This window comes from Falco naumanni, unplaced genomic scaffold, assembly GCF_017639655.2.
Source record: "Falco naumanni isolate bFalNau1 unplaced genomic scaffold, bFalNau1.pat scaffold_62_arrow_pat_ctg1, whole genome shotgun sequence".
In the NCBI taxonomy this organism is placed as follows: domain Eukaryota; kingdom Metazoa; phylum Chordata; class Aves; order Falconiformes; family Falconidae; genus Falco; species Falco naumanni.
In genome coordinates this window covers 64,138-72,761 of record NW_024427557.1, presented here as the reverse complement: position 1 = coordinate 72,761, position 8,624 = coordinate 64,138, and the positions used below count along the sequence as shown (strand labels likewise).

The window sequence follows — 8,624 nt, the reverse complement described above, 5'->3', positions numbered from 1 at the left end:
CGCCTTGGGGCATGAGGCCTAGCACGGCCTGTGTGCCAGAGGCCTTCCGACCGCTAGGCCGGCCTCCACCAAGAGGAGTCTGCCTCAGGCCACAACGGCCATCTCTAGGAAAAACAGCTTCTTTTATCGACCAGGACCCTGTCAAAACCCCAGGTCAAAGCGCTGGCCGCAGGCGCAGGGAGGTGGCCCTCGCCCCCTGCCCTGTCCTGCTCGGGGCTCCCCCGGGCGGGGCAGGCCCGGCCATACTGGAGAGGGCCCCGGCCCCGCCCCCCCAGGCCCCGCCCACTTTCCGTTGGGCTCAGACCGTTGGTCACAGGGAGCCCACGGCCACCACAGGCAGCAGGGCAGAGCTGTGCTGGCACGCAGCGGCGCTGGCAGGAGGCAGCCTCTGGCCCACGGAGCGCTGCCACAGCACCAGCACCCCGCTCCCCAGCCTCCCCGTCGCCGGCTGGGCCCCCTCCTCGGTGCACGGCCAGGGCCCTCCTCTCCCGGGCAGGATGGGCCAGGCCTGCTGCTGCTGCAGGCTCCAGGTGGGCTCCCCCCGGGCTCGGGGACACACGGGCACAGCTGGGCCACGCAGCACTGGCGTTGCTCATGCCCGCCGCGCTCTGCTCTGCAGGGAGGCTCTCAGCGACGCCGAGCCGGTGCTGAGTGCGGACGTGCGGCTGACCCGGGGCCGCAAGAGGAGCGAGAGGCGCCTTCTGCTCCTCCACGAGGAACTGGTGGTCGCCAAGTTGCGGTAAGACCCTCAGAGCCCAGATCCTTCCCCCCAGCCCCGGCCCAGGGACACCCTGGCACCAGCCCCAGGCCCCGGCCCCTCGGTGCTGGAGGCACCAATGTCCGTTCCAAGGGCAGGTGGGGGACAGGGCTTTGCGCGTGGGGACCCAGCCCAAGGAGCCCCCCTCCAGCTCAGTGCCCACCTCTGCTCTCTGCAGACATGGCACCAGCCTGCGCCCACAGCTCCGCCTGGCCCTGGACCAGCTGTGGGTGCTCAGCAGCGGGAAGGAGGCTGCGGGGCAGGATGGACAGGAGGAGGAGGAAAGCACCGATGAGGACAGCACCTCTGTCATCCTTGCCTGGCCCACCGGCTCCTGCATTGCCACTTTTGGGTGAGTCGTGGTCGGGCAGGAGAGCTTCCCAGCCGTGCCCACGCCATCCTGTGAATACTGGTCTCTGCCTTGCGTGCAGAGCTGGGCAGGGAGCAGGCAGCTCGGTGGCAGGGAGGGAGGGATGGGGGATGTTTCCCCATCCTGCATCCCCTGGTCACCTTTTGGTCCCCAGAAGGGAAGGGCAAATACAGCTGCTCGGGCAGGACAGAGCGACCCAGGGCTTGGACAGCGCCTCCGTCCTGCCCCACAGCACAGGGCTGTGCAGGCACCCACCTTTGCCCAGGGCTGGGGGCAGCAGGGCCTGACGCTCTCTCTCCTCTCTACCTGCAGATCCCAGGCACTGAAGGAGCTGTGGGTGGCCACACTGCTGGGGTAAGCCGGGGGGGTGCTCCAGGAGAAGCTGGACAGACGGGGGAACACAGCCCCCAGCTGGGGAAGGTGCCACCGTGGCTGCGAGCAGCTCTCGGGCACAGCTGCCTGACAAGGGACAAGACACGGCTTGGGGCTCACCCAGCTCTCTCCCTCTCCCTTCCCGGTGCACAGGACACCAGAAGGACGCAAGGGAGCCCGCGTCACCCATCTGACATCCACCAAGCTCCTGGAGAAGGAGCTGAGCCGCCGCCACGCCGTGAGTGTCTCTCTGCTCTGGGCCCTGTCCCCGAGCACTGCTCCTGCAGCCGAGCAGCAGAGCCATGGCTGCTCACCTTCTTCCCCATCCTTCTCTCCCGCCCAGTGGAGGACACTGCACGCCAGGAGCCTGGAGAGGCTGATGGAGGCACAGGCAGAGGTGAGAATGGCTGCCTTGCACCTGCCTCTGGCTGCGCCGGGATGCGCAGGGACTGGGGTGACCTTGTGCGGGAGGGACAGAGGGTCTGATGGTGCCACTCAGGGAGCAGAGAGTTTTGGGAAGCCAGCAGCACGCCAGCACGTTCTGACTGGTGACACTGGGAGGAACCCTGCCACATGGGGAAGAGAGCCCGAGAGGGCAGAGGGTCCCAGCTCTGCCACGCTCAGGCTGCTGGTGGCCCTTTCTGCTGCCGGGCTGCTCTGCAAGCACAGCCTGATTCTTGGTTCTTGCAGGCTCATCCCAAGCAAGGGCCTGCGACGGCCCCATCTGCAAACGCAGGGGGACTTTGCCCCGCACCAGGTGAGTTTGGGAAAGCAAGGCAACCTCCTGCAATGCTGTGCTCACTTGTCCCGAGTGTCGCCATGCAGGTTGGGCAGCCCACGGAAGGATGTCACCTGGACGGACAAGGACAACTGCTGGGCCGCGGCTGCTGGACGTGCTTCTGCAGGGACACGGAGACTCTGCTGCAGCCCGCAGCTTGCAGGAGGGCAGGGCGAAGGCTGGCACAGGCTGACCCCGTGGCACGATGGCTCTCAAGAGCCTCTAAGTCAACACCTCCGAGCCACAGCTGCGGTTCCAGCTGCTGCCTCCCTGCCCATCCTGCCGCACCACACAGCACCGTGCTGCAGGCGGGGCAGCGCAGGGCAGGGCAGGCGCTGGGACCGCTGGCCTGGGGTCTCCATTGGTGGTGTCTTACTCTGTTTTCCTTTGCAGCAGGAGGGAGCAGCAGCGGGAGCAGCACCAGCAGGAGGAGGATGGGGCTGCCCTGGCCCTTCGCCCTGCGGCGCACCCCGGCCGCTGCCCAGGCGCCAGGGCAGGCGGGCTCCGGCTGCAGCAGGGCGCTCTTTGGGCAGCCCCTGGCAGCCCTCTGTGGGGAGGACAACATGCTGCCCCGGCCCATCCAGGTAAGCCAGCCTGGACAGATGGGGTCCCCAGCCCTCCCTCCGGCTGCTCTGGAGAGGGCCTGCGTGTCCCCAGCAGCTGCGGGGACAGGGCACGGGACTCTGCACCCCCAGAACCTGCTTCTGGTCCCAGACCCTTTGTGGCGCTTAGGCAACCACGTCTGGGGCAGAGCTCTGGTCCTTGCCACCGCTTGGTTCTTCAGCCAAGCAAGTGGCCTCCTGCCTCTCCTGCAGGAGCTGCTGGCTGTCCTGCGCCAGCGAGGACCGACGACGGAGGGGATATTCCGCAGAGCTGCCGGCGGCACAGAACTTCGGCAGCTACGCGAGGCCCTGGACCGCGGCAAGGACATTGACATGGGAAGTCAGCCTGCGCTGCTGCTGGCCGTCATCTTGAAGGTGAGCGCTTCTGACCTGCAGCTGGAGGAGCTCCTGGCTGGCCTGCAGCGTTCAAAGGCTCACCTGCAGCCCTTGGCATTGCAGGACTTCCTGCGAAGCATCCCAACCAAGCTCCTCGTCATCGACCTCTACGAGGACTGGATGGCAGCCATGGAGAGGGCCAGCAAGCAGGCCAAGGTGGAGGAGCTGAAAGCGTAAGTGTGGGCAGCAGCCTGCCTGCTGAGCAGGGACCGGCAGAGTTCTGGGACCTGCCTGCCAAGGCACGGGCTCCTCAGAAAGCTGTCTTTTCGGGCAGCTGCAAAGCTGTGCAACACGGCTGCTGGCTCCCACCCGCCTGGGGCCAGCTGCGGGGACGGCTGTGGGCACCCTCTGCTTCATCAGCCTTGTCTTCCTCTTCCCTCAGGGTGGCCGACAAGTTGCCTGTGGCCAACCTCCTCCTCCTGAAGCGGCTGATGGCCCTCCTGCAGCACATTGGCCACAACGCAGCCACCAGCAGAATGAGCTGCAGCAACCTGGCCATCTGCATCGGGCCCAACCTGCTGAGCCCACCCAACGAGGACCTGCTCCCGCTGCAGGCCATGCTGGCGGTGACCGAGAAGGTACGCCCTACCCAGCAGCCAGTGCTGCCTTCCCGGCCCATCGGAGCTTGGCTGTTGAGAGGTCCCTGGCTGCCTCCTCCCTTGAGCCAGGGCTGGTGGGCTGGGTGCCTGGAAGAGCAACCCCCAGCCGCAGCCGCCTGCGCAGACAAAGGGTCAGCAGTGGGAAAGGCTGCTTGACACGTCTGCAGGCACCTGGCTTGAGACCAAGGCTTTCATGTCTGCAGGTGAACGTGCTGGTGGAGTTCCTCATTGAAAACTGCGGGGACATCTTTGGGGAGGAGGTGGCCGGCCTCTCCCCTCCATCAGCCGAGGAGGTGCCAGCACCCATGGACAGGCGCACAGGTAGGAGGCAGGACTGAGGCTTGTCACAGACACTGGGGCTTGGGATGCCAGAAACCTCAACGTTGAGGAGACAAGCGGTGTAGGGCTCGGCTGGGCTTTGCTTGAGATGTTCTTGACTTCCAAGAAGTCACGCTGCTGCACGTGCTTTTGCTTTCCAGAGCTGCGGTGCGAAGAGCAAAGTGGCCCTGCAGGCACAGCAGAGACCCAGCGTCCAGCAAAAGCCTTTCTGGATGCAGCTGCCTCTCTGCTGGACATCGACAGAGGAGCTGGGGGAGACACAGGGGCAGGGCCCAAAGCGGCAGAGGTACGGCAGCTCCACAGACACTGGGACAACATGTCTCAAGTGGGACAGTAATTTCCCAGGAGGCCAAGCAGCCGCTGGGGCTCCTCCTGGCAGCCGCTCTCTTGTGCCTTTGGGGCTCCTCCTCTCCCCCCAGAGTGGTACGTGTTAAGGAAAACTGGAAAGGCTGTTTCTGGAATGCACTTCATTAAGTATGATCTGCTTCATCAAACAAAACATACCTACAAAATACCCACAAAAGGACAGAAGGGAGAAGCTGTCACCTTGAGAGGGCTTTTGCTCAAATCCTACTCCGTCACAGCTTCATCAAGTCTAGGCTGCATTGGCTGGGCTGTGCAAAATGTGCACGATGCAAACCAGCATCTCCTCTGTAGAGCTAAGATGGCAATTTGGCAGTCAGGCCCTCACTACCCCAGGCTGTCACTTGCCACCTGTTACCTCCCAAATTTCTGGTTTAGGCACCTCCAGATTTGCCTCCAGGCACCCCCGAGGGCACGGCAGAGTCCCTGGCACGCCTGCCACAACTGACCAGCCTGCCCCAGGAAACCAGGTAGGAAGAGCTCCCCTTGCCTGACCTGAGAGCTCACTGCAGGGGCCTGGGGCTTTCCCCATCTCATCACGCTGTGGGATGGAAAGGTTTGCAGGCTCCCACCAGGAGAAGGAAAAGTCAAGGAAAAGGAAGAGAAAAGAAGCCTGGGCAGAGGAGAGGGACAGCCAAGCACAAATAAAAAGGAGAAGAGAGGAAATGATTTCTCTGACCCAAACCTGAGAGAATGCAGGAAGGTGCAGCACGTCAGGAAGGCCAGGTGCGTACCACGCGCTGCTGCCCATCTTTCCCAGCTCTGAACATGGCCCTAAGTTAGCCCAGCTGGCTGGCAAGGGCCGGCGAGGGCTGGTGCTGAGCAGGGTTTGGGATGAGCCCCACGGCAGCTCCCCGGGGGCTCCCCGTCGAGCCCTGCTGCGCGGCACAGGGGCACTGTCAGGATCCCTGGCACGCACAGCTCCCTAGGGACATCACCCCTGGGGAGAAGGCACCGGAGCCGGCCTCGAGTGGAGGCCAGCAAGAGCTGTCCCTTCTGGGCCATGAGGAATGCCTCGGAAACAGCGTCCCCGAAAGAGGGGGGAACCAAATCCTGCCTCTTCCTGCCTCTGGGGGTTTATCAGAGCTTTCTGACGCTGTCGTTGCAGGTGCTGACTGATTTTCACCGGCTGAACCGCTGTGACTCCTGGGCCCTCGCAGCTGGTGTTGACAATAAAAGAATCTTTTCCCTCTCCTGACTGTGTCTGCCATAGGGTCTCGTGGAGTGGGGAGCGCTTGTGCTGGGGTGGACCCTCGGGGAGGAGATTGGGATCGTCCCTTGCCCCAGCACCCTTTCCAGCGGGCATCGGGGCTGAGCTGAGGGGCTTTAGGAGGAAAAGCAAAGCACAGAGCCACACGGGAGGGTGGGGGTGGAAGGGACCCGTGGAGGTCCTCTGGGCCAAGCCCTCTGCTCCAGCACGCTCACCTCGAGCAGGTCGCAGAGAACTGTGTGCCCTTGGCCTTTGAAGATCTGCAAGGACAGAGAGCCCACAACCTCCTCGGACAACCTTTGCCAGCATGGGACCACCCTGGAGAGGGAACATTTGCCATTTCAATCTCTTCTTTCACTGTACCACGTTCCAGAACAGCCATGACATGACCAGCTCAGGCTTGAAACCAAGTGCTGTGGCCGGCCTTCAGGGCCAGCAGGGACCGGGGGCCAGAGGGGAAGTGTTTTAGGGACGGACCGTGGGGGCCAGAGGGAGGGTTTGAGGGACGGACGCCGAGGAAGGCCTCATCCCTGCAGAGATGGCTCAGGCCCAGGGCAGGGCTCTTCTCTGGATGCCACGGGGTCGATTGCAGAGGAGCAGGCTGCCCCATGCAGGGAGCAGGTGCGTGCCGGGGCTGCCAGGGGCCCTGCCTGCCTGTTCCCAGCCCAGCCCCAGCTGGGGCCAGCCCTGCGCTGCAGCCCTGGGGCCGAGGCGCACGGAGCCGGGCATTGCTGAGGGTGCTGCACCCTGACGGGCCCCGCCGCCGGCTGCCGGCTGCCCTGGGCTGCCCCTCGCTCTCCCCAGCTCTGCCTGCTGCCAGCGCCGGGGGCACCGCCACGGGGCTTGCCCCCTGCCCACAGCTGCCCTGACCCACATCTGCAGCTGTACGTGGTGCCCACATCGCACAGCTGGGGCGGGGGTGGCAGGTCTCTCTGGTGGCAGCCTGGGGCTGGGGCCAAAGCCAAGCCCATCCCTCGCTTGTGATCTTTGTCCCCAGGGAGAGCCAGTGCAGACGTGTGCTGTGCTGGAGAGTGTCCCCGGGGAGGTGACGGCCGACTGCAGAGCAGCACTGAGACCCGCGCGACAGCAACAGCAGCCGGTGGCCGCAGAGCAGCCCAGGGGAGCTGGTTCCCTCGACGGGCCCCAAAGCAGCCTTCCTCAGCCCCTGCTTTTGGTGACATGTGGAGCAGCGCAGGGACGTCTCTCAGGCTTCCAGGCCTGAGGAGGCTTTCCTCCCCAGGGGCACTGTCAGAAATCCTGCTCCCAGGATTAAAGCACCCCTCCCCCCATGGATCCGAGGCTGTGTGTCCAGCCCCCTGGAGCTGGGTACAGGTGCCCTGAGCGGGCTCTCAGGGAGGATGGGGCCACCTGCCTGGTGGCTCTGACACAGAAATGATGAGCTGAAGCCCTGTGATGGTGGCTGGCCGGCTCAAAGCCTCCGAGTGCCTCAGCCTCTGTCCCCAGGAGCGTTTATCCCAGGCCTGTTTCAGGGTGTGAAGATGGGTGCCAGTAATGTTCTGGTGCCTCCATCTGGCTTCCACTTCAAGGTTGTGATGCCTGAGGTCAGGGTCCCCCTGAAGGCCCTGGCGGAGATCTTCAGGGACTTTGCGTTCCATTTTCTGTTGCCTTAGGGCTACAATGTGCTGTGGTTTGGGGGCAACAAGGTTATGGTATGCCAGAGGCCAGGCGAGTTAGTGTCAAAGTGTGTTATAGTTATGGACAGAACCTGTGTTTGTTGGCCCTGTGTTCCTGGGGTTATGGCATTTTTATCATGTGTTCTGTGTGGTTGTTTTTTTTTTTTGTGGAGAGTGCCTTTTTTCAGCTATTTCACCTTTGTGGGGTTTGCATGGGGGCCTTTGGTTTGTGTATGATGTTTCTTCTGGTTGTTTTTCTGCTGTGCTGGTGGATGGTGGTGGTTTTTTTCTGTCTTGAAACCATCGTTACAGGCCTAATGTATCTCCTGCAGGTCAGGCAGTGTCACTTCTGGCGTGGTCTGACTCATTTCTGGTGAGTTGGTAGGTAGGTATGGAGGACTTGTGGTCCCTCCATGGAGGATGACTGCTAGAGGACTAAGAGGCAGATCTGTGGAGGGGTGAGAGGACTGCTGGCCCATAAGTAGTGACTGTCAGAGGACTAAGAGTACTTGAACTTACGTGGGCTTCCAAATTCATGGTTGTTTCTCCTGCCTTGCGGAAGAGCCATGGGAAGTCACCAGCCACACGGAAGGATAAAGGGTTTCCCACGGCTACGTGGCTTTTTGGGTTTTGCTTTTGAATAAGAAAGTCCTGTCTCTACATGAGTAGAACTATAAACGGTCAATTTTGCCAACTTTAGAAAGCAGGGAGCAGCACTTTTGTGCTGTGCCTCACATGGCTGCCAGGGCATGGTGAGAAACAGCAAGAGAGTTTCTTCCTGGAACCTTCTCCAGGGGAGCAGTGCTGCACTTGTCAAGGTGAGGGTTTTTTTGGCTCTATGCGATTGCAAATGTGAGGGGTTAATTTTCAGAACACAGCTACTAGGGAGCAGCACATTTGTGCTGTGCCTCACATGGCTGCAAGGACAGAGTGAGAAACAGCAAGAGAATTCCTGCCTGGCACCTTCTCCAGGGGAATAGTGCTGCACTTTCACAAAGTGAGCTCTGGTTCAGCACGAGTGCACAAGGTTTTGGTCAATTTTCTCACCACAGGAAGCAGGAAGCAGCACTTTTGTGCTGTGCCTCACATGAGTGCCAGGGCAGGGTGAGAAGCAGCAAGAGAATTCGTTTCTGGAACCTTCTCCAGGGGAGCTGTGCTGCACTTTCTTAAGAGATACTTTTTCTTTTAGCTCTGCATGAGTGCA

General features: G+C 62.1%; 2 protein-coding genes across 2 annotated transcripts in view; both read left to right on the top strand.

Annotated features, from left to right (window-relative positions):
• LOC121082293 (T-cell activation Rho GTPase-activating protein-like) overlaps positions 1 to 1,485 on the top strand; it is a 5,692-nt gene extending 4,207 nt beyond the window's left edge. Inside the window, exons 8-9 of the mRNA XM_040581638.1 lie at positions 620 to 739; positions 1,440 to 1,485. Coding sequence (XP_040437572.1) covers positions 620 to 739; positions 1,440 to 1,485 — 166 coding nt within the window. The remainder of the gene's footprint in view (positions 1 to 619; positions 740 to 1,439) is intronic.
• A 1,226-nt stretch (positions 1,486 to 2,711) lies between these two features.
• LOC121082292 (T-cell activation Rho GTPase-activating protein-like) lies at positions 2,712 to 7,417 on the top strand. The gene is made up of 6 exons (XM_040581637.1): positions 2,712 to 2,861; positions 3,093 to 3,254; positions 3,339 to 3,448; positions 3,658 to 3,853; positions 4,078 to 4,195; positions 7,251 to 7,417. The coding sequence occupies exons 1-6, from the start codon at positions 2,712 to 2,714 to the stop codon at positions 7,415 to 7,417; spliced, it is 903 nt and encodes a 300-aa protein (XP_040437571.1).
• The last annotated feature ends 1,207 nt before the right edge of the window (positions 7,418 to 8,624 follow it).